Source organism: Solanum verrucosum, unplaced genomic scaffold, assembly GCF_900185275.1.
Source record: "Solanum verrucosum unplaced genomic scaffold, falcon-dt-bn FXZP01000121.1, whole genome shotgun sequence".
NCBI lineage: Eukaryota > Viridiplantae > Streptophyta > Magnoliopsida > Solanales > Solanaceae > Solanum > Solanum verrucosum.
The window spans coordinates 404,080-427,872 of NW_026020509.1; the positions used below are offsets into that span (position 1 = coordinate 404,080).

Below are 23,793 nucleotides of genomic sequence, written 5' to 3' on the forward strand. Positions count from 1 at the left end.
GTTATTGCTGGACACAATAGACTACATCATGCACAGTACATATCCACTAGGAAACTTGTTGCTTTTTTATTGCGGTTGTGGATAACATATACTCTCTCAGTCATAATTTATTTATTATTTTGATTTGATTTGATTCAAAGTTTTAAAAAAATATTAGTTAATTAGTTAATATAGTTATAGTTTGTTTTATAATTTGCAATCTATTTTTAGCTATATTTACGCACTAAGCTTTTTGGTTTTGTATAATTTGCACATTTATATAATTTGAAATTTGTATAATATAATTTGTAAATTTTTTGTATAATTCAGAATTTGTATAACCTGTTTACACTTCTGATGTTTGTAATTGTATAAATTCGTTATTTCGAGTTTATACAAAAATGATTGAATTATACAAATATATCTGCAAATTATACAAATCCGTGAATTATACAAACAAGGCAACTTAAATTGTTGCTACAACCCATAAATATGCAAACTATAGCTATGGAGCATAATTAAGTTTATTACAGTGGTCATTTGCGAAAGTTCTAAAAAAAAAGATTTTGAATTTTATGATTTTAAATTAAAATATGTTAAAATATAATAAAATACTTTTTAATCTTATAATATTAAACATGAAGTGAAAAATTGATATTATGATTTCAAAGAAAAAGTACATATTATATTATGATTTGGCCCTAAAGCATGATCTGATAATGGCATAATCGAATGCTAATACCTTCAAGTTATATATATGCTATTAAAGAATAGGTTATCCATTTTATAAGCCATATTAATTAACCATTGCTATATTTCAACTAAAAGCATTTAATATGGAGAAAAGAAGTTAGTCGATATATCGTAATATAACTATTCGATAATTGCTAATTCGTTACTCAATCAATTAATATTTTACGGTTGGCTAGCGGATTAGTTTAATTTTAAAATTGATAATTCATAGACTAAACCATTAAATATAATTATCTATCTGATCCATCCAATAAGCAGTCATAGGAAGGAGAGTGTGAGTCTATTATTTATAAATTTAGGAGGAAGTTCGATTTTTAAACCGAGGGAATTTTCACCCTTATAATACTAACAAGTACATTGATTGATTAACATATTATATACTCACTTTGACAAATATTTATTCGTTTGTATTTGATTTGACACACTGTTTAAAAAATAATAATTTTATTATATACTCATTCATATTCAATATGTACTACTACTCCATTGCATATGTTAATGATTAAAAATCCGGAACATATAAATAAGAAAAACTAGTAAGGGAAATTAGAATTGAAAGAGCAAATTGGGCGAAAATGGTGGCACTATCATTGTACAAGGGAAATCTCCACAGAGTACCTGAAACTCCACGTCGATGGCTAATGCCAACCCCCAAAATCTCTCTCAAGGACTTCCGATGTCTCCTCCGTCGCCGGTCCCGAGCCCTCTCTCGCCTCCCAACTCCTCCCGTTGTCTCTCCTACCACCGCCACCGCTTCAAACCCTAACCCTAACCTCAAAACCGATACCAAATCCAAACCTGAGGAGGAGGTTCCTGTTTCGGTTCCAGTAAAGACCGAGAAGGAGGAAGAGGATGTTCGAGTGGAGAATGTGAAAGTGCCTGAGAAATTGGTTGATTCATCTGCTGTCGTGGTTGAACCTAAGCTTGAAGTTTTGGAAAACGATCAGAAATTGTTGGTTCCGGTGAATCCATCCGGTGTGGAGGTATTGAATTGCAATTGTCGATCTATTTTGTTTGCAATGGTGTTATCCATGTATTTTGTTGGCTTTTAGTTAAAATTCGCTTATGCATCTTTCTGTTTTCTCTTAGTAAAGAAGGGATCCCAGCCAATTCAGGGTAGAAGTTAAGGGGGTGTATACCTTATGAAGCTTTTTACCCTTTTTGCAATGAGGCTGCTCCAAGTCTGGACTCTCCAACTATGACCTACAGCTTTTCCTCATTTTTGTTTATTATGCTTAGGGAGTTCTAAATATATGTCATAAAAAAAATATGTATCAGATGATTTGTAAGAACTAATACTCTTTGTTTCTATGGAAGAGCGTAATACTTTATGTGTAGTTGGTTTAAGACTAGCATTATTTTGGCAGAAGCTTCATGTACTGATTAGAGATGAGGAGGTGTATTTGCCCGAGGATTGGGATACTTACATTAGATCTGTTCAGTGAATACTGCTTTCAGAAATTAATGATTAACGGAGAGATGGTGAATGCCACATGCTACATTGGATTTATGAGATGGGGAGAAGAGTCAGTCTTTCCATATAGGGTGCCCATGAAGGTGTGTTTCCTTGCTTGATTAGGAGCGGGGGAAGTGATATTGATGGCTGAGAACTTGAGGTAGAAGAGGAGCACCTATGTTGGTGCTACATCTACAGATGTTTGGGTGAATACGTAGACCTATCCCCTGTTACATTTTCAGGTGGTTGTGCACTCATTGTTGGCAATTCTGAATCGTTTTGTGGATAAAATGGGTATTCAACAGAGTTTCCTCTGTACCGGGAGCAATCTATAATTCCAAACTTGTCACCTACTAGTTTAACCAGAACCCAACATACTAAATTTAAGAGGATATCAAAATATGAAGTCGGTTGCTTTCACAAAACTTTAGACGTTCCCAGTTACTTCTTTACTGACACAAGCCAAAACCAAATTTATGAGACCAACACAAGGAGCAAACCTCTAGGATTTAAGCAAAATAATATACTACATTAGTGTAAATAGAATGATGTCCCATGCGAAGCAAGTGAGGAGCTTGCCAGATCTGTTGTTAGCTCTGTCTGAGTCAAAGTGTCACCCTCAACTGAATTATCTGTGGGGGAAAAGAAAGGAGTGGGGTTCAGTTGCACCGACTGTGTGAGTAATAACATCAACCATAACATTTATATGGAACAAGCATACATAAGGATTAAGGAATCATGCAATTTATAAGATCCTCAACTATGTCTTATTTAAATCAATATAGCGTAAGTTGCTCGGGTGCGGGTGTCCGATACGTGTGCGGACCTAGAGGTCAGATGCTATATGATCTAAATTTTTAGATTCGGGTATACGGATCCATGTATGGATACGGGTGCGGGGGTTCGGCTAAAAATAATTCAAATAGCTAAAAGTAGAGTTATAAAGCCTAAGTTATGAGATATTATATGGAAAATTTGAGGAGAAAATCTTGATCAAGAGGAGAATCCTGGAAGGAGATAAAAGGAAAGGGAGTGGCAATAGAAAATTATATATACATGGTATTTCATTTTTTTCAATTTCACCTTAGTTTTTGTTTTGCGCACATAAATCATTGAATCTGTCCAAAATTTCTCCCTTGAATTTGGTCAAAGTACCCCAAATTGGTTGACCATATCGTGTACGGATGCCACACTCACACCCATACCCACTTCGTGTCGACATGGGTGCGGCACCAAAAGTGAAGAGTCCGAGCAACTTAGAATATAACAATTCGTGTGTGAAAACAATGATCAAAATGGATGAAAATAGACATTTTAAATCCATTTGTCCTTTTCTACTTCATATCCTTATATAGTGGGAGATACCTCAACTAGAATCGATGTAAATTCGAACACCACAAGTCTATCATGGCTGTCTGACTACCCCATCAGCTAGGTTCCTAGAGGGCTCAAGTGTGAATGCATATTACTAGTTCTTTCCTGCTAGCGTAGGAAAATATTATACAAGGTGCAACCAGGTCTAGTGATCTCAACGTTAGATAATGGTGATCTAGCAAAGCTTACTCCTGAAGTATCTTCCTTACAACAACAACATACCTAGTATAATCCCACATAGTTAGGGTCTAGGGAAGGTAGAGTGTACGCAGTCCTTACCCCTACCTCAGAGGTATTGAAGTATCTTCCATATAGTACAAAATGTTGTCATATTTTTTGTGTGTCAAGAATTTATTCCAATAGTATGTATAGCAACTCATAAATAACATAGGTTTAAGGATAATCAGTATGTCGAAGTCATTGTAAAGATGATTTAGTACATATCCAATTATGGACCATACTATCACTTGTCCGAGTGCAAGTAATCGATTTGTTTTTTATAAATCGTTTCAATGCTAGAAAACAATTTAAATCATGCTATAATTGAAAATCAACTATGAAAAAATTATTACTCAGTACTATTGCTGAAAAGCTCCAATTTGCTTCCAATAATTGCGTCGTCGAAGTATCAATTATCTTACAAGGTATAACTTTGATTATTAATCATTCATAGAACTCGTGAAATTAAATATTTCTAGCAATAAGATCTCAATTTCCCAATTCGACTCTAACATTAAGTCGAGGTGGGTTTATTAGTTTGGCTGTATTCTCCATTCTAAAAAAGGTTATCAGGAATCCTAAATAGCCAATAATGAAACTGCTAGTTCAATGAATAAAGACAAAACTAGTGTATATATCATGTTATTCCGAGCCAACTTTAAATAAAGTATTGTCTTAGCACCGTTTTGGGAAAAATATTTTTTCGATCATCAAGTTTGAAACCTAAATAAACGTCTTCCCCAAAGTGAAAGCTTCTTTAAAATTCCAGATTATTGCCTCCTCAAATCTCCATTTATGAACAAGGTATTTCTCCTTTTGATATACTGTTGAATCTTATGCTGAATACCTCATTAATTTAAGATCATTTCACTCCTAATTCCTACTGTTTTATACCCTAAAGAAGAATTTAGTTAGTTGAATAGGTCTTAAAGACTCACCTGAATTGTGATTATAGAGAAAAAATTGCTTCTTCTCCTCTAGCTTGTGCTTAGGGTTCCAAAGGTAGTAACTTCTATTTATGATCTTGAAGTTTTTTTCTTTTTTTGGCTTTCTTGCTTCCTTTCCTTTTTTTCCCTCTTCCCTGTAGCTCTCATTTCCCCCTTGCGAAATACTGCTGGAAAGCTTCCTCTTAAAACCAGCGCTGCTGGCTTTTATCTCTATTGCCAACCGCTCCTCTTCTTTTTTTCTCCTTTCTTAATAGCCGATGGGTCAAGGGATAATGGACTAGCTATTTTAGTTACTCGCTTATTTTTAATGGGCCAAGTCCAATTCTTTAAGTCATTACACACGTTGTGGGTCAATGTTATTTGGTCTCTTTTTATGGTCTTATCCATTCCTCCCGTCGTGAGCTAGCTTTTGGGGTTGAGTAGGCCGCGGTCCAATTCTTTATCATGGTATCATAGTCATGCCCATCCCAATTCATGTTTACCTGATGTTGGGCCTCCCATCTTATATTGTCTACGTCCAGAGGTTCAACCTTGAGCGTGTGTGGGGGGTTAAGGGTTACCTAATCTTTATATGATTTGGGCAATCCTTCCCTCATGAGCTAGCTTTTAGGATTGAGTTAGACCCAAGGTTGATTTCTATATCAGAAGGTGAGCGAGAAGATCGAGGGCGTGGTATGATGCTCCATTAGTCAGAAGGTGAGCGAGAAGATCGAGGGCGTGGTATGATGCTCCATTAGCCTTTATGTGGGTTATATTGAAAGAGAAAAAAAGGATAACATGTGAAGGGGTTGATAATGACTCTGTAAAATTGAAAAAAATAGCCTCTTCTGTCTAATATCTCTTTGGTGTACCTATGAGGTTCCTATTTGTGTAGAAGATCGGATATCTTTTGTAGAGAACCATACTTTTCTTTAGATTTCTATACTTTTTGATATATGACTTGTATACCGGATTTCCCCATCATTGATAGTATCATCTACTAAATTAATGAAAAAGGAGAAATGGTGAATGAAATTGCCTTATTGAATATATGGCAGCTGTTTGAATAGTGCTAATTATGTCGTACACATTTTGATTGAACAGCATCATTAACTGCAAAGGCACAATATCTTATGCTAATGACTTCCTTTTCGTCTTCATTCTTATTTGCTGTCCATTGGTACCTTTGTTCTTCTCTTACCTCTTATTTGTGCATTCATTCATCTGTATTTTATATGTTATTTGGCAGTTGATCCTCTTCTAAAATTAACCAAAAATTGATTAGCCTAGTTCTCTTGACATGGCTCATTGTAGATTATATTGAATCCTCATAATTATGTCTGAATATGTCCCAACTGCCAATGTGGTTAGCAGAGAGTGGTGGGATGGGGGTGGAAGGCTTCTGATATGCAAAATATATGATTATGTAAGTATTATGTTTGAGTTCATGGTCAACTATACATTTGGTGCATAATTTAGAATAAGGACCAACGCAAAATTATTTTCTTCTTATTTCGATTTGTTAGCTTTTTAATTATTTTTTTATCACTCTCCTTGGCAGACTATCAACAAAGAAGATGGAACTGATAATCAGAAAAAAAAGGAGATTGAGGATAAATTACAAGTTCTGAATATGAAAAAGCATGGTTTGGTACAGTTACTAAAACAGGTGATCTTAATGTAAAACAATCTGAGGAGGAGTTGAAACTTTTACATGATGTCTCATTTTTTATTTGTTCTGAATATCTGTCAAATTGTGTAAGGACTGAGCATGATCATTTTTTGTTCACAAGTATTGGCTTTTGGCAGATTTTGAATGCAGAAGAGGAGCTAAAGAGACGGAGCATGCAAGGTATGGCAGTGCGCCCATCACTCCCACTTCAAGTGGATACTACAAACGACACTGGATCTATAACTAAACTAAACACACCTAGAATGGGCTCGGATGGTAACCCCATTGGTGAGGTGGATGGAGATGGAGGTGATGATGCATCCAACCAGAACACACTTTCTCGGAATTTGCTTCGTATGAGCAGTACATCACCATCTTCAGATTCTCAACTGAGGAAGACCCCCTATAATGTGGTAAATGCCCTATCTATGCATGCATTGTTACCTTTGGCCTTTCATTTGTGGCGCTAACACCAGGAGTGGAAAAAGAGAGTTTTAATTTTGTTTTAAATATAATTAGTTCTAGCAAAGATTCAAAAAGTTTTAAGTAAAGCTGATAGCATGAAAACAACTACATTCAATATGTGCAAGACCGCAAGTTAGTTCATCATATTATTGCTGGTTCACTCCCTTGAACCAAAGTCTTCTACCTATCTTCTTCCTCAATGGAGCAGATCTTAATTTTTCTGACATAAAAGCATGTCCAAGGCATCTCGAAATGTGTGCTCCTGGTCAACATGTGCTGAAAATTAAGGACCCCATATTGAACTTTTATTGGACATGAAATTTTGTTACAATTGTGTCTCAGCTGTAACTAGTTTTTTGAGCTGTTCCAATCATTTTCTGCCACTTGTTGGACTAATTGGACCTTGCAATAAATTATGTTGTTACTTTGCACATGCCATAATCAAGGATCTAGTGCTTTGACTAAGGAAAGATACATTATATATATATATTGTTGCTGCATCAATGAATAAATTTATGTGCTATTTTACCTTGTTAATATTAGTTGTAAGAGCAAAAATTACATGGTGGCCATTTTCTTCACTGCAAACTGGGAATTAACATGTGGGATGAGGGATTATTGGAGTTATATATCAGCCTTCAACCACTTCCCCTTGATGTGAAATTCTCAGTTCCTTTTCTTTGTAAATAATGAAGTTCCAGAGGCTGTACGATGTTTGGAGACTTGAATCGAGAGGTATATATCTAGATTACATTAGAGCAATTAAATACATGTACTATGGAGCCAAGACTCAAGCGAGGATAGTGGGAGGAGACTCAGATCACTTCTCCGTCGTGATGGGGTTGCACCAGGGATCAACTCATAGCCCATTTCTATTTGCTTTGGTGATGGATGTACTAACACGACTTATCCAAGGAAAAGTGCCATGGTATATGCTCTTTGCAGATGACAGTGTGGATTAATGAGACCAGGATGGAGTTAACAATAGGTGCCTTAACAATATGTTGGAAGTTTGGAGACAGACGTTGGAGTCTAAAGAGTTTGGGTTGAGTAGGACTAAGACAAAATACTTGAAGTTCAAGTTCAATGACGTAAAACACATGGTAGATGTGGAAGTTAGGATTGAAACAAGTCATCCCAAAGAAAGAAAGTCTTATTTATCAAGTCACATGTCAATAATTCAAGAAAATAGGGAGATAGATGATGATGTTACACATCGTATTGGAGCAGGTGGATGAAATAGAAGCTAACATTCAGTGTCTTTTATGATAAGATTGTACCACCAAGCCTTAAAGGTAGGTTTTATAACGTGGTGGTCAAACTAGCTATGTTATATGGATAGAGTGTTGACTAGTCAAGAACTCGCATGTATAGAAGATGAGAGTAGTAGAAATGAGAATGTTGAGTTGGCTGTTTGGGCATACTAAGATTGATAGATTAGGAACGAAGCTATCCACGACACTGCGGGATATGCCGCCTTGGTGGACAAGATGAGGCATGTGAGGCTGAGATGGTTCGAACATGTGAAGGAAACATGCACAAACACCCTAATAAGGAGGAGTGAGAGGTTGGCTATAGTGGATGTAACGTGATGTAGAGGTAGACCAGGTAGACCGAGAAGTCTCAAGAGAAATGATTAGACAGGACATGACTCATGCAACTTACCTTAATGTGGACATGACCTTGGTCCTAGATTGGAAGATATGGAGGTCAATAATTAGGGTAGAAGGTTAGTAGGTCAAGCGTTGTCTAGTTCTCTCTTACTATTTTATTCTTCGATCTTAGTATATTACATGATGTTTCATTTGCTTCCGTTATTTTAAATTTTTTGGTGTTGGTACTGCTCTCTTTGTTGTTTTCAGCATGACTTCGATTTTAGTATTACATTATTGTATTTGCTTTGCATACTTGTTTTTTATATGCTTTACCTGAGTCGTGTATCTGGTAGATACAACCTCTCTACCTTCAAAAGGTAGGGGTAAGGTTGTGTACACACCATCCTCCTCAGACCCCACTTTTGGGATTACAACTGGCCCAGTTGAACTGGGTATGTTTTTATTGGAGCTCCAGATGAAGATCAGGCAATACTTTTCTTGACGAATTGCTTTACTACGAAGGCTGCTGATACTGCATTAGTTGCTTACATCTGGTTTTCACTAGAGATCTTTTTCATATTATACATAAATATGCAGGCTGCCGTAGAAACTACTATAGAATTGGATAATCCGTAGTGAATAAAATTATCTTGGGTCTGTTTTGTTTTCTCACTCCATGTAACATGGGCACTTTGTCAGATACCTATTCAAGTATAGTTTAAGGCTCCACCTGCAAGGACTTTTCTAACTTTAACTTCTTCCAATTTTCGCAAAGTAGACTATTTGTTAAATTAAAAGTAGATATATATTAGAATCTAGCTATTGGTAGTCCTTCGTAATTATAATGATGAACAACAATATATTTTCCTAATCACATGTTAGTTGATTTGCTAGTTACTTAACTAAATAGTTCTTACAGTATCCTGAGGCTATTTTCCTTTGAGGTCTACTTTGATATATAGAGTGAAACGGTAGGGCAAGGTGACAAGACACTGAAGAAAACAGCTATAAGAAAAAAAGATATGCAAGCAGATGAAGAATTTGTACTCATAAACCAGTAAAAAAAAAAGTCATGAGATTACAATTAAGTAGCTTAGCTAGTAAAAATTTGAGTCAGGGGAGCAGGGAGCTAATTATACACCGCAGATTCCCCCTCTTAGTGAATCAGATAAAAATCAGTTCATAAAAAATTCAGCCAACTGGGTTATGAGAAAACTAATTCTTAAATAGTATGTAATAGCTTAGATAAATTTCACTAGTTCAAGAAATCCATTTTCACTTGCTGTCTATTTTTTCAGGTTCCTCTCGCTTCACGATCTGTTGGAGTTACAGTTAGTCCTTCACGGTTTGCACCTCCGGGACAGCAAGGGCAACCCTCAAATCTCCCCCCAATGTCCTTATCTGGAACGAACTTTGTTGCCTCCTCTCCTTCTCCTGTAGCATCAGGTGGCACTTCAGCATTTCGGGATCAGTTTGCAAGCCCATGAAATGAAGTTGTGCTGGTTGTTTTTACATGTCAAGGTGGCCTAGCAAGTGGTTGTTACTCCTTCTGTCAGCTGGCTTTCTGTTCTCTCAACCTCATTCGAAGTTTCAAACTGGCTAATCTGTGAAGCTGTAAATCATTCTGTAGTTCCAAATTGCTCATTCACTGTAAAGGTAGTAGTGAAGATGCAGCGTCTCAAGTCTGGTGCCTTCTAGTTGGAAGTATAGTATTTCTGTTAATCTGGCTAGGTGTGTGTCCATCTGATCCTTATGAAGTTTCCCTGATTATGTTTTTAGTTCTTAAAAGGTGTTAGAAATGAATATCCTATGTACATATGCGATGCCATTTTGCTTTTAAGTCGTCAAGTTCTATTACTTGTTAAACAATGTGATTGTCCTCATTCAGATTTCAATGCCTTATCTGAAAGATCCCGATTGAAGTATGTCATTGGTGTGTGATTCTTCCCTGAAATTTGACAGAACATATTAAATGTATTAGACAGACTCGGAGTAGGATCAACTCCGTGTGTTCTCTTGAGAAGTGGCAACATAATGGAAATACAAATTGACTCGTTTTGAGTTTGTCATTTGTCATCTGCTTTCCATAAATATGATGACAGTCGCTGAATCTTGAGTTAGCGATCATGCTATGGTCCATTTTTTCTATTCTTTCTGGCTATATTTTTCTGTGTTCACAAGACATTGTTCTACTTCAGAGCTGTGTACTGAGGTCCTATGTTGAGTCTCACTGTGGTGTACTATAAAAAATTCTCTTTTTACTGCTTTGATTCGGAAAGGAGTCAGGCCAGCACTTGAGCGGGTTTGTGCTGCTCTCTTTGATAGTTTGAATTATTAGATGAAATGGTCACACTTAAACATTATATTTGCTGGTTGCCAACTTGCTCGAACCTGGAACTTAAATTCCATCACTTATAATTTTATTTGAGGTTATTTCTCAAGAAATTTTGTAGATCAAATATTGTTTATGAAATATATACAGTAGGATCTAAGCAATAGCTAGTAGGGAACAACAACAAATACATTGTAATTTCACAAGTGGGGTTTGAAAAAAGGTAGATCTTACTCCTACATTGTAGAGATAGACAAATTGTTTCCAATAGACAGTAGGGAACAGTGTTAGTTCTAAAGTCATCAAGAAATAAATATTGAAATAGTGAAGGAAGGGAGCATTTAAATAGACTAAAATGTTGCTCCATTTGGATTGTACAAACATTTCAACACTCCACAAGTAAATTTTTCAAAATTCACCAACTACTCAAAGAGAGCCTCTGTCGGGGGTTGGTCTTTGCTGACCGTTTATTTGCTTTTTTTGTATCAATGATTCACGGGAATCACATTATTTGGACAAAATAATCAATTTAATATCAAGAGACAAGAATTATAAATGAAAGGGATAATAAATATTCTTTTGGTATAACTATTTCGATAAAGTAATTTGAATTTAAATTGCATAATGACTGTTTCTCAGCGTCATTTGTCAATTACGTATGCCAGTTAGTCATGAACTTGAAAAGACAGGTTGCTTCCTACAGTGGTGCACTCTTACAAGTAGGTGAAGGAAAGTAATACTAATAACAACAATAATAATATATGTAGCGTAATCGTATAAAGTCTGGGGAGAATAGTATGTATGCATATCTTACTTCTCATTTAGCATTTAGATGGATCCATTTTTAATAGACCTTCGGCTCAAGAAAAAAAACATATCAAAGTAGTTTGTGAAAAAAAAAATAGAAATGAAGAAGCCACGATAAAATACTAAAGTATTATGAATGAATAGTATCTACAACAAATTAGTACTAAAGTACAGATCAAAGAACAAGAAACTAGAAGAGTAATGTTGCAATTAATAGTACAAAATAATTAGTGAGACAACGTTCAACTATCTACTAACCTTTTATCCTGATTTATATCTTATCTTTCATAACTTTTTATCAAAATCATATCTTCGATAAATTAAAAGGTTGCAACATGTTCGTCTAATCAACTCTTCCTATAAATAAATACTATATGATAGAAGGCACATCTCCTTTTAGATATAAGTTACCAAAATTGATCTTACTATTAACAATTAATGTGAAGTAGTTAGAATGGACATCTCCTTTTAGATGAACCAAATTCCAGTGGAACCCATTTCAGTGACTCCACATGCTTTTTGCACAAAAAAAGGTATATGATGTCAAAAAGTTCCCCTTTCAATACTTCATCTTCTTTTTTTTTAAAATATACTCCCCAGTTCATTTTTATTTATCACTTATATCTAAAAAATAAATTTTCATTTTACTTATTACTTTTGACATATCAAGAAAAAATAATTATTTTTTTCCATATTTTACCCTTAATATTAAATACTTATTCTCCAAATTATTTGTCAAAACCTAATATACTACTAAAATATAGATAATTTGATAAAATACTTATATCAATAATTATTTCCTCGATAGATATGTCAAGTCAAACACGGTATTTCTTTTTGATTGTCCCCTTCATATCCTTTGCACCCGGCGCAATTTAGCTGTATCTCCCCCTTTAACTCTCTCACAAGTCTTATTCCACTTAACTTTCTAGTTTCTACAACATCATATCCCTCTTTGCCTCTTTCTCTCCACTTCCCCTTTTCCCCCTTTTCCCTTTACCTTCTTTCATTTCTTGACAACTTTATCTCCAAAACAACATGGCACACAACACCACCCACAGGCGCATTTTAGCAGCTCCAGACCATAATCCTAAAACTTCCATTTCCATGGATCCCACTCTCAAAAAGCAACCAAAACCCACCCCCTTTACCTCCAAGAGTACTATAGACAACATCTCCAATCAATTTTCCCATCTCAATGCAAATCACAAAATCCTTAAATCTGGGCATACATCATATTCACTTGACACACACTTAAAGCCCAAATCTTGGACTGGTTCATCAGTTCTTGATTCTTCATGCTCAGCTCTGACCAAGTCAAAGAGCCAACAGGGGAAAACAGAGGCAATTATCAAGAAAGTACCCCAAAAGGGTAAAGAGTTTCACAAAGAAGTAGATGTTAAAAGGGCATTTGTTAATTTGTCTAAAAGTCAAGAAATTGAAAGGTTCAAAGGGTTTGATGAGATAAAAAAGCAATCTTTATCAGTATTATTGAAGAATAGTGGAAGGAGGAAATCATTTTGTGGTTCAAAAATTGAGTTGACTGATTTCTTTTCTCGTAGTGGTGTGAAAGTTGTGTCTGTAGACATGCCACCATTTATGCAGATTCATACTGTCAATTGTGCAAGAAAGACTCATGATAGCTTGGAAAAGTTTACATCTAAAGCTCTTGCACTTACTCTCAAAAAGGTATACTCTCGGTTTTAATTTGTCAAATGTCATTTAATCTTGTTACTCTAAATAGTTGTCAAAACTGAAAAGAAACAACAACACAACAACAAACAAATTAAAATAAAGTGAGTAATCGTAAATTATGCATTTTTGGTTGATTTTGAGATTTGGGTTTTGAATGAATTGATTTATTGGATTGAATGTGGTTTCTGTAAAATTTTCAGGAATTTGATGAAGTGTATGGACCAGCATGGCATTGTATAGTAGGGACCAGTTTTGGTTCTTTTGTAACACATTCTATTGGTGGTTTCATGTATTTTTCTATGGATCACAAGATATATGTACTCCTTTTCAAGACTACTGTACAAAAAGAAGAATCTAGTTTAAAATCTTGAGGTGAAATATAGACCAAAGTTTTGGTAAAAATGTGCTGTCTATGTAGTTTATTGTACATTTGTTAGGGAACACAATCAACTGCAGTTCTATTATAATTTCTATATGTTACGTCAATTCAATCTCGCTTCCATTATGAGAAAAGATATTTAAACCATGGATTCACTCCTACAAGTAATCAAGTAGGGGGTATCAATGATTGTATTAAAAAAAAAGGTGAAAACTCTAATCAAAATTAATTCAATAAATTCATAGCAATGTAAGGATTAGTGGGGAGGTAATCATTGTAATCATAATAATGTAGAAATTAGTGATGTAATGTGGGAGTTAATGATGCACGGTTGATCATGATTTTTTTTAATTGGGAATTGGACTCCAGAAAATACATTTGAATTTGGTCATAAAATTCTGAAATTCAACTTTTCACAATTTTCAGAAATTCGAAAATCACAAAAATAATAATTTAACTTTAAATTACTCATAAACATTAAAAAACAACTTCAACATTTCAAATATCATTTTTCCTTTGAAAACAAAAAAAATGTTTTTTTTTTCAAGTACTCACAATTTTTTTTTTGGAACCCTAGATTAACCCGCAACCGCTATAATCTCTGTCACAGCCTCTACCCTTTGGGTGAGCACTTTGTGCGCACTGGCCACTGGGTAAATTCCCCATTGTATAATATCCTGTAAACCACACATGAAATATAAACTGTATTAGGCAAGCCCTATGCTGCAGCAGACTTGACTCAGAAGACATTGAGGGGAATCGATCCCGGGTCATCCGTGTGGATAACCACCCTCCACACCAACTCACTACAAAAATAAAGAAGCTGAATTAATCTTTATATTAGTATAAGAAATTGAGACTTTGGTTTAAAAGTATCTCCAAAATCAAGAAAATATGAGGTATTAAATATAAAAAAGCAGCTGCAACAACATGAAGTCGCTTTGGCCGAGTGGTTAAGGCGTGTGCCTGCTAAGTACATGGGGTTTCCCCGCGAGAGTTCGAATCTCTCAGGCGACGAATCTTTTTTCGCTTTTTCCCTCTGTTTTTTATTTTTATTTACTGCTGGCCGACACATAGAGTTGCTCGGAGGTAAGCACACCTCACTTTCAAGTATAAATTTATGAGTCCGAGTCATCAAAAAAATAAAAAGAAGTTGTGAGTTCAAGTCATCAAGAAAGCACAAAAAATAAAAAGGAGCACGAGCTACTAAGGAGGGGTAAAAAAAGATATTCGTTGACTTTGTATATTGGCATATACATAAATATATCATTTAACTCGGTCTCATTTCACATTTATGACCTTCAATTTTGGGTATGCACAAATAAACACTTAAATTTGTATAAAATTGAACAAATAAACACACGTCCTACGTGACATCTACATGACAATTTGCGTCCTATATGGTATCGTACGTGTATTATGTCATATAGCACTCTTGTGTCTACTTGTGCACATCCAAAGTTGGAGGGTTCGAACCCGGAACTCTTTTATTCAAATGGACACCCATTACCACTAAGCCAAAGGCATATCTTTTGTCAAGAGTGTCAAACTTTAAATATATATCCTTTAAACGTATAATTTGACATATATATATACAACGTAATTTTCTGACGGAGAGCGTGTTGGACACCTTGGGTTGGATATAGCTACGTCTCTGATGAGGCTAATGTCATAAAACAATGTATGTAATGCATTATACAAATAATTGGAGAGTGAAATTTTGAACATCTTTATTCACAAATACTTTGTAAAATGAATAAAGATAGTAAATGAAAAAGTTCACTTGTGCATTGACTTGAGCGAAGATAGAGGACTACCATTAATTCAGGTAAATAATCAGCCAAGCAATTTTAATTTCTAAAACCAAAAAAAAAAAAGTAATTTTTTTTTCTGTATATAGCTGAAATGAATGCCATTATCTCACTTTTTTGAAACCTTTGAATCATCAATTCAGTTTTGTACATAAACAATGCAAATGCAGGAGCCACAAAAATGGAGATCATGATCATCTGTTGTTAATTTTAATTTACCAACCAAGATCATGATCTGGGGTTAATTTGAATCGTGGGTTGTTTTAGATTAAACCTTTAATGGCTTCAGGTTCATTCAAGTGCTTTGTTGATAAAAAAATGGGCAAATTTGCATTTTTCTTCTTATATGCTATTCTTGAATGGGTGTTGATCATTGTCCTTTTTGTTGATGGTTTTCTTGCATTCTTTTCCAATGAATTTGCCAAGTTCTTCGAATTGAATATCCCGTGTTTGCTTTGCACGAGGATTGATCATGTTCTCGTGAATAGGAACTCGAGTTTCTATTACAATGAATCCATTTGTGAGGTTCATAAGAAGGACCTTTCTGCACTTGCATATTGTCATGTTCATAAGAAGCTCTCTGAAATCAAGAATATGTGTGAAGGCTGTCTTTTATCATTTGCAACAGAGAGAGATGCTGATTGTGAGAGGTACTGCGACTGTCTTATCTAAAAGCTTAAATTCTTAAAAGACACATTTTTGTTACTTGGTTGTTGTTTTTTTCAACACGTCCTGTCATGTGTAGTATCATGTTAAGTATCTTTATGTGTTTACTTTTTCATGTATTTGAATTCTCTGAGTGAAAAATCCTGACTCTGCAATTGTACTGTAGGCCTGATTCTTTTATGAATTTTGGTAATGGTAATGATAATGGTGATATTTTGAGTCGAAACTCTACTTACTTTTGATATAATGTTGAATTGTGCGACCATCTCATCTGTTTGAGAGAGCACGTTTGTTTAATTAGTTATGTTTTCAACAGGTATAAATCACTAGCTGGGGTTTTGAAAAAGGACATTGATTGCTTTGCTGGAGATGATGCAAGACTTTCTGTGAGAACAGGTAAGAAGGAACTAGATGAGGCCATCCAAATTGAGAGGGGTGTAGTTGCGAGGTGTTCTTGTTGTGGAGAGCCTCTAAAAATGAGGTCAAAATTTGCCAGGAATGCGTCGATAAATGGAAGGTCTTATTCTCAAGCTCCTGCTCCATCTCCTCGCGCTTCTCCTAGAGCTCCGTTATTAGGAGCATGGAGAAATATTGAGGAAGTACGCCATCTAGAATCGCCTCGCAGTGTTAGGTACACGGAGCTCAAGTTCACACAAGATGATGAAGGCCCCTCACATGGAGGTGACTCTACTAATTGTCTTAGCAATCTTTTCATTCATGTCAGTTATTTCCTCATCATTCTTTGCTGTTAAACAAAAGGAAAAAAAAAGGCCTTTTAGTTTTGTCTGGTTTGAGATTGTATGTCAGCAAAGGTGGAGCTAAGATTTTGAGTTTATGGGTTCTAGATTCTAGAAACCGCAACTCAAGTCATTTATACATTATAAGTGGATTTTTAAACACAAATATCGGGTTTGAGCCAACGCTAGTAGGTTCTGCTGAACCGCAGGCAAAGTTGTAGCTCCACCCCTGTATGTCAGTGTAAATATGTAAGTGTGAGACACAAATACTTATGACAACTTAATGCATTGCAGGTAAAGAGGATGTGAAAGCTGCAACTATGCCATTGCTACGAGATTCTGAGGATACACATATTGATTCCTCTTGCAAAACTCCAAATAATACAAGAAACAGATTTTTTGGTATCCCATTATCAGACTCAGCTCAAGCAAGTCCTAGGTTCTCTCATCATAGGCCAAGGAAGTCATGGATTAGTGATAAACTTGACTTCACTTCAGAGGCTAACGACATGAATAGTGTACCGAGTGATTTAGAAGAAGACGTCTTGAATCGCTTAAAGAAACAGGTCCGTTTGGACCGTAAGTCTCTTGTGGAACTATACATGGAATTGGATGAAGAAAGAAGTGCTTCCGCTATTGCAGCTAATAATGCAATGGCAATGATCACTCGTTTGCAAGCGGAGAAAGCAGCTGTTGAAATGGAAGCCTTTCAGTATCAGAGAATGATGGAAGAACAAGCAGAATATGACCAAGAGGCTCTGCAGTTCATGAACGACGATCTTTTAAAGAAAGAGGACGAGATGAAGCTCTTACAAGTTGAACTCGAGACTTATAGGGAGAAATATGGACTTATAAAGACAATAGGTAGTGAGGTTTGTGAAGTTGATGATGATGAAGATTATCAAGAACTGAAATCTCAGTGTTTATCATCTATTAGTGAGAGATCAGATTGTGCCAGCCCCTTTGAAGCAGATCATCATAGAGTAAACGAGCGCCTTTTTGAATGTCCCGGGGAAAATGGAGGGGTGAATGTGGAAGAATCACAACTTGATTTTGAGAAACAAAGATCATATCTTATGGGCTTGTTGACGGATGTCGTAGAGAAAATCCAAATATCTCCTGAAGAAGGACCTCATACATTAGAACCAAAGATGACCGAGCAAAGAGGTACATGAACCTATTTTCTTTTCATCATTCATTTCGGATTTACACTCATATATATACTGACAGTGCAAAGAAATTTCACACTATTGGTGCAATTTAACTTGTTATAGCATGTTATCCTCTTACTAATTATGTATAAAAAAACCAGTGTGGAGAAGTTAAACACTTCCATTTTTTGTTTCAAAGACTGCATATACACTAACCTTAGTTTTCAAATGCTGATAGGAAATGAAAATAAGGCCGCTCTTACAAGAGAAGTGTCGTTAATACGAGAGAGGTTGAGAGCCATAGAAGCAGAAAGTGGCTTCTTAAAACATGCTGCCATGACATTACAGAGTGGTGATGAAGGAAGCAAACTCTTGACTGAGATAGCTCAACATCTGCAGAATCTTAGACACACGTCTAATACCTCATCGGAGTATGCAGATGCAGGGCGTCAATCCAATTAACGTGATTTCTCTGCAGTAAATTCCTTCTTTGTCTACATTGATGTTACATTTTCCTCCCGGAGGCACTACAATTTCTTTGAGGAGGATAAATGGGAAGAACTAACATAGATAGCAACGAATCATATAAATGTTGCAGGGCTGATTTCTTGGTCACTCAGGCTAATAGTTATTATCTCAGAAAGTCACTTTGCTTCTTGATTCGATTTGTCTGCAACAAAAAGAAAGTGACTTTCTAAGATAATAACTATTAGTTGAGTGAGAAATCAACTCCAATTTCAAAAAAAAGTTTAATGCTCCTTTTAGCCTACAACTGAACTCTAGTGGTGAACCCAACTCGCTTAATTGAGGTGCAAATGATGATGTTGTTAACAAAACTCTATTGATAATGCATTTTCAGTTGTGGAACACATTTAACCAAATGCATTTGCAGGTGAAATTGGCATGGAACCAGACAACTCTGATATAATCCAACAAGCTTTTCACCTTAGCTTAGTCCAAATGGAACAGATCGAGATCAAGCCATGAATCGATTGGACCTGCCAATTGAATGACTTGTAACACTCGTACGTGATGATCCACATTAAGAAGATCCCATTAGTTTCCGGAAGCCAGTCGAGTGAAGAATGAAGAGCTAATGTTGTTGAACAGTATATATGTAAACATACATACATAGTTTTGCATTTATATTACACACACATCTATGATCTATCTATGGATAATGAAAAACTCTCTCATGGTTTTGATTCTTACAAATGAAAGCTTTCAAATAGGTTGTGACTATTTGCAAGGTTCAACTTCATAGTGCCAACTAATCCAAGTGATAGTTCCAGCTTTTATTTTATTGAATGAACTACCAATGCATTTGCCACTATATTTAACTTGAACTCGATAATTTGTAAGAATCAAATTTACTACTTCTCTCTCGTAGTAGAGTTTCTTCTTTTGAAAAAAAAGGGGTTATATCGTTCAAATCATGACAATTTGATACTAGATGTAATTTCCGTTAGGGCAAGATAATGGAACGTATACATTACGTACTTTGAGAGCTACACTTGATAGTAGGAAATAATCGACTAGAGTTCATATTTCCTCCATTTTGAAAAAGAATGAAGGAGTTTCACTCTAAGATTTCAAACTTCTATGTTTATTTACATAATTAAAAAACACTCTTTTAACATATTATATATATTTAAAAGAAATTTTGATCATATACAAGATAGAGAAGACAAAAAAGAACTTGATATTCATGTGATTTTTTTTTTACATTGTATAGCTGCCCACCAAAATAATAGTCGATAAATATAGTTATTTTTTATATATCAATATATACATACATATTTTATATGTTACAAATATACGTTTTCTTACATATTTAACTAGCGACTATAATTAACTTTTGCGAGCCGCCGAATTAAAAATAGAAAAAACCTAAAAAATAAAGAAGTAAAAACACCAACATTGAATATTTATAGTCTTTTTTCCTTGAATATTCATTTGAGGACCAATACAATACTAAACTAGGATTAATTACTCTTTACATTCAAAAGTTCTTCCCCCTTTCGACCAATCGAGTAGTCACTGTAAAATTTCGTCGAACAGTTGGGCTACACATCCATTTCCGTGCTTTGCTCATTCACTGACACTTAACGCAAACCTCTCTAAGGAAAGCGCCAAAAGAGAAGTCTTATCGATATACTCTGTGTATACGGAACTACAAAACCGACAACTCCTAATTCAAGCGGCGATTTATAGAAGTATTGTGTGTGTGTTGCCGATTCAGAACTAGGAGTTTAGGGAGATTTTTTTTTTTTTGGGAGTTGAAGTGAAGAACTATGGAGCTACAGAACACAGTTAAAGAAGCCCTAAATGCACTGTATCATCATCCAGACGACGCCGTTCGAATGCAGGCCGATCGATGGCTACAGGATTTTCAACGAACTATTGATGCTTGGCAGGTTTGATAAATTTCCTTTTTATTGTTGGATCTTTTTTAAGTTTAATCAGATGGGTACAGTTATTTAGAGAAATGGGATTTGGGTTTTTATTTTGAGTGTGCCATTACTGAGCTGTTCAAGAATTTTTTATTTTTATCAAGGGGGCAAGAAAAAAGCAATTTTTTTTGCAAAATTACTATTTATAAAAAAGAAAAGGAATTTTTTTAAATTGACCTGAATGGAATCCAACTGATTTGGGATTGTGGCATACTTGATTGATTGATTAATTTTCATTGCTTGAGTTTCAATTGAGTCTGTTAAATCAATAGTGGTTTCTTTATGTTGCTGCAAAATGTAGTCCTTTTTTCCAAGACGGCGTTGGACCATTGGGATACTTTGAATAAACTTGAGTGCAAATAGGAAGACTATACTATAATGGGATTACTATTAACTTTGGTTGGCTCAGGAAATGGAAGATGTGTTTTCTGTGGTGATTGATGGTTGGATTTGAGGAGGGATCATTGGTCAGTAAGTAGTCCTTTGAGTTCAGCAGCATAGAAGCCAGCACTTATTTCTGTATGCCAATCAAGTTCAGTATGGCAATATTTCATGTCTTATTAAGGTATCCAAATAGCAGTTTTAGGGTATTTGGAAGGACTTGCATGTCCAATAGAAAGAGAATGTAGATACAGATTTGATTCGGGTAATTCATATCTATCTCAAGCAAATTATTTTAAGAGCGTATCAAGAGTATTCTGGTAGTGTCTGAATTTTGCTGTCATAATGGTTACAGAGTTGATGGAAAAAAAAGGAAGTGCAAGTGTATCATTAATATGTATGTGGTACCCATAACATGGATTCATTCATAATCAATGTCTGTTTTACATGTGATGGCGTATCACAGGATGGTAAAAAGTTGTTAGCCAATCATGTCTGACTACTGCAACTTCCTTGATGACTAATGGAGACCACTCGATTCCAGTCCGATTTGTTTTGTCCGACGTCAGGAGCATGAATGCGACAGTGTCTACTATTCTATAGCAGTTTTTGGATGTTTGGAAGGACATGCATGTTCAATAGAAAGAGAACATAGGTAGAGATTTAATATGGAAAATTCATATCTATCTCAAACAAATTATTTAAGAGTGTGTCTAGAGTACTCTGATAGTGTTTGAATTTTGCTGTCATAATGGTTACAGAGTTGATGGAAAAAAAGGAAGTGCATGTCCATCATTAATATGTATGTGGTAGCCAAAACACGGATTCATTCATAATCAATATGTTTCACATGTGACGGCGTATCACAGGATAGTAAAAAGTTGCTAGCCATGTATGTCTGACTACCACAACTTCTTTGTTGACAAATGGAGACCATTCGAGTCCAGTCTGATTCTAGGAGCATAAATGCGACAGTGTTTACTATTGTATAGCAGTTTTTGAGCATTTGGAAGGACATGCATGTCCAATAGAAAGAGAACGTGGGTACATATTTAATTCAGGAAATTCACTCTTTTTGTCCGTGCGAAAATTCCTTTCATTTCCTAGCCTATTCAATGTGGACATGTATGTAATAGAATTCAATGGGTAGACCTCCTAGTTGGGCCGGTATAGATCTCATGAGACCGCCCCATTACTGAAAAAAGCATGCGGATCTTAAAGTCGTGAATTTTTGATGGCCGGTAGTTGTTTACTACCTGTTTATTAGTGCCAACTCCGCTATATCTATCTCAAACAAATTATTTAAGAGCTAAGTTGCGGAGACTCTTCACTTCGGCTCCGCACCCATACCGACACGACATGTTTGTGGGTGTGAGTGCGGGATCCATACCGGAAATAGCTCATCGATTTTGCGTCCTTTGGCCAAAATTGATAGAGAGATTCGAGACAGATACAATGGTTTCTGAAATCAAAACAAAAGTTAGGGTGAAATCATTATTTAGGCATATGTTTTTTTGTATCGTAAAAGATATTTGTATTAAGAGTCTGCAATTATAAGACGCTTTAAAGATATTTATAGGTCAACGTAGTTATTGAATGTGCAATGAATTCAAGAAGTGTAGCATGGCCTCTATATCATTTGCAATAGTCATGTTACACCAAGAGAATAATACGGATATTCATTTGTACTTAAAAATAAATAGATTCAAAATTGCTCTCAAATATTCGTGCAATACTTTCCTAATAATTGTCCACCGTAATTTAAGGATAGTTTTATAACTCTATTTTAGATAGTTGAATATTTTTAACCGAATCCCGTACCCGTGTCCATACCTGAATCTGTACCCACGAATCTTAAAATTTAAATTGTTATCTTCCCTCTACATCCGCACTCATATCGGGCACCCATGTCCGAGCAACTTATTGTAAGAGCGTATCAAGAGTATGCTGGTGGCATGCATCTATGCGAGTTTTGCTGCCATAATGGTTACAAAGTTAACGGAAAAAAGGAAGTGCAAGTGCATCACTAATATGTTGTGCTATTCATAACATGGATTTATTAATAATTAATGTCAGTTTCACATGTGCTGGCGTGTCACAGGATAGTAAAAAGTTGTTAGCCAATTATGTCTGACTACTACAACGGTGACAAATGGAGACCATTTGTGTTCAGTCCGATTTGTTTTATGTCTGATTTAAGGAGCATAAATGTGACACTGTTTTGCTATTCTATTTCTTTTTTGTTGACTTAAATGTGACTGATTGCCTTGACCATGTAGAAGAAGCAAATAACTAGCCTATTGTCGTGATTAGTCTGCGTGCTAGGAGAAAAGGTATGTCGAGCACATTAAGTGACAAGGGGGATATTGTTCTGTAAGCAGTTTAATTATATGCAATATAGTCTCCTTTTCAGCTGCTATTTTTTAGGTTCATGAGATTTATGTGCCCATACCTGACATTGATGTTTCTTTTAGGCTGCCTCACATAGGGCACAAAGGATATAACTGAGTCATTTGGTTGGGTCGACCCAACTAGTTTTTGGAATGGGATGTAGTTGATAGATTGGTTTAATGTTTGTGAGATTGAGGTGTACATTGTTGTTAGCTTCTGTTTATTTTAGCGCTCTCTCTCTCTCTCCCTTTCTTTTCTGTAATCTGACTGGATATAATGGTGCTTGTCAATTTACTAAGTTTCTTGTATTTGATTAGGTGGCTGATAATCTGCTTCATGATGCATCTAGCAATCAAGAAACTTTAATATTCTGTTCTCAAACTCTCAGAAGCAAGGTAATCTTCATACTGAGTGTCCATGGAAGTCTATTCACTTATCAGTTTCTCTGTGATGTATTTACAAGTAAAAACTACTGAAATGTTCGACTAAAAGATATCAGTATCCATCTCTGTCTGTATTTTCTATCAGCAATTTAATACAGGCATTTTCTA

The 23,793-nt window shown here is 35.5% G+C and overlaps 4 protein-coding genes and 1 non-coding gene across 6 annotated transcripts in view; all 5 read left to right on the forward strand.

Moving 5' to 3' along the window:
• The first annotated feature begins 1,276 nt into the window (after nt 1-1,276).
• Nucleotides 1,277-10,276, forward strand: LOC125809719 (uncharacterized). Its single transcript, XM_049489315.1, has 4 exons — nt 1,277-1,715; nt 6,269-6,376; nt 6,517-6,792; nt 9,738-10,276. The coding sequence occupies exons 1-4, from the start codon at nt 1,308-1,310 to the stop codon at nt 9,924-9,926; spliced, it is 981 nt and encodes a 326-aa protein (XP_049345272.1). The 5' UTR covers nt 1,277-1,307; the 3' UTR covers nt 9,927-10,276.
• Nucleotides 10,277-12,568: 2,292 nt separating this feature from the next.
• Nucleotides 12,569-13,698, forward strand: LOC125809676 (uncharacterized). Its single transcript, XM_049489268.1, has 2 exons — nt 12,569-13,267; nt 13,474-13,698. The coding sequence occupies exons 1-2, from the start codon at nt 12,617-12,619 to the stop codon at nt 13,642-13,644; spliced, it is 822 nt and encodes a 273-aa protein (XP_049345225.1). The 5' UTR covers nt 12,569-12,616; the 3' UTR covers nt 13,645-13,698.
• An 889-nt stretch (nt 13,699-14,587) lies between these two features.
• TRNAS-GCU (transfer RNA serine (anticodon GCU)) lies at nt 14,588-14,669 on the forward strand. The gene has a single exon. It is a non-coding gene; the product is annotated as a tRNA-Ser (tRNA).
• A 912-nt stretch (nt 14,670-15,581) lies between these two features.
• Nucleotides 15,582-19,259, forward strand: LOC125809762 (probable myosin-binding protein 5). The gene is made up of 5 exons (XM_049489360.1): nt 15,582-16,113; nt 16,446-16,810; nt 17,161-18,033; nt 18,256-18,480; nt 18,910-19,259. The coding sequence occupies exons 1-4, from the start codon at nt 15,743-15,745 to the stop codon at nt 18,477-18,479; spliced, it is 1,833 nt and encodes a 610-aa protein (XP_049345317.1). The 5' UTR covers nt 15,582-15,742; the 3' UTR covers nt 18,480; nt 18,910-19,259.
• A 697-nt stretch (nt 19,260-19,956) lies between these two features.
• Nucleotides 19,957-23,793, forward strand: part of LOC125809727 (transportin MOS14) — a 28,419-nt gene continuing 24,582 nt past the window's right edge. Inside the window, exons 1-2 of one of the 2 annotated variants that reach the window (XM_049489324.1) lie at nt 19,957-20,434; nt 23,560-23,637. In XM_049489324.1, coding sequence (XP_049345281.1) covers nt 20,312-20,434; nt 23,560-23,637 — 201 coding nt within the window. In that variant the 5' untranslated portion in view covers nt 19,957-20,311. The remainder of the gene's footprint in view (nt 20,435-23,559; nt 23,638-23,793) is intronic. The other variant, XM_049489323.1, reaches the window with a different exon arrangement.

Coding starts and splice junctions, on each gene's coding strand:
- LOC125809676 (XM_049489268.1), top strand. CDS start 12,617: ATGGCACACAACACCACCCACAGGCGCATTTTAGCAGCTCCAGACCAT. Junction 13,268..13,473: donor TTGCACTTACTCTCAAAAAG/GTATACTCTCGG, acceptor TAAAATTTTCAG/GAATTTGATGAAGTGTATGG.
- LOC125809719 (XM_049489315.1), top strand. CDS start 1,308: ATGGTGGCACTATCATTGTACAAGGGAAATCTCCACAGAGTACCTGAA. Junction 6,377..6,516: donor TGGTACAGTTACTAAAACAG/GTGATCTTAATG, acceptor GGCTTTTGGCAG/ATTTTGAATGCAGAAGAGGA. Junction 6,793..9,737: donor GGAAGACCCCCTATAATGTG/GTAAATGCCCTA, acceptor CTATTTTTTCAG/GTTCCTCTCGCTTCACGATC.
- LOC125809762 (XM_049489360.1), top strand. CDS start 15,743: ATGGCTTCAGGTTCATTCAAGTGCTTTGTTGATAAAAAAATGGGCAAA. Junction 16,114..16,445: donor AGAGATGCTGATTGTGAGAG/GTACTGCGACTG, acceptor TGTTTTCAACAG/GTATAAATCACTAGCTGGGG. Junction 18,034..18,255: donor AAAGATGACCGAGCAAAGAG/GTACATGAACCT, acceptor AAATGCTGATAG/GAAATGAAAATAAGGCCGCT.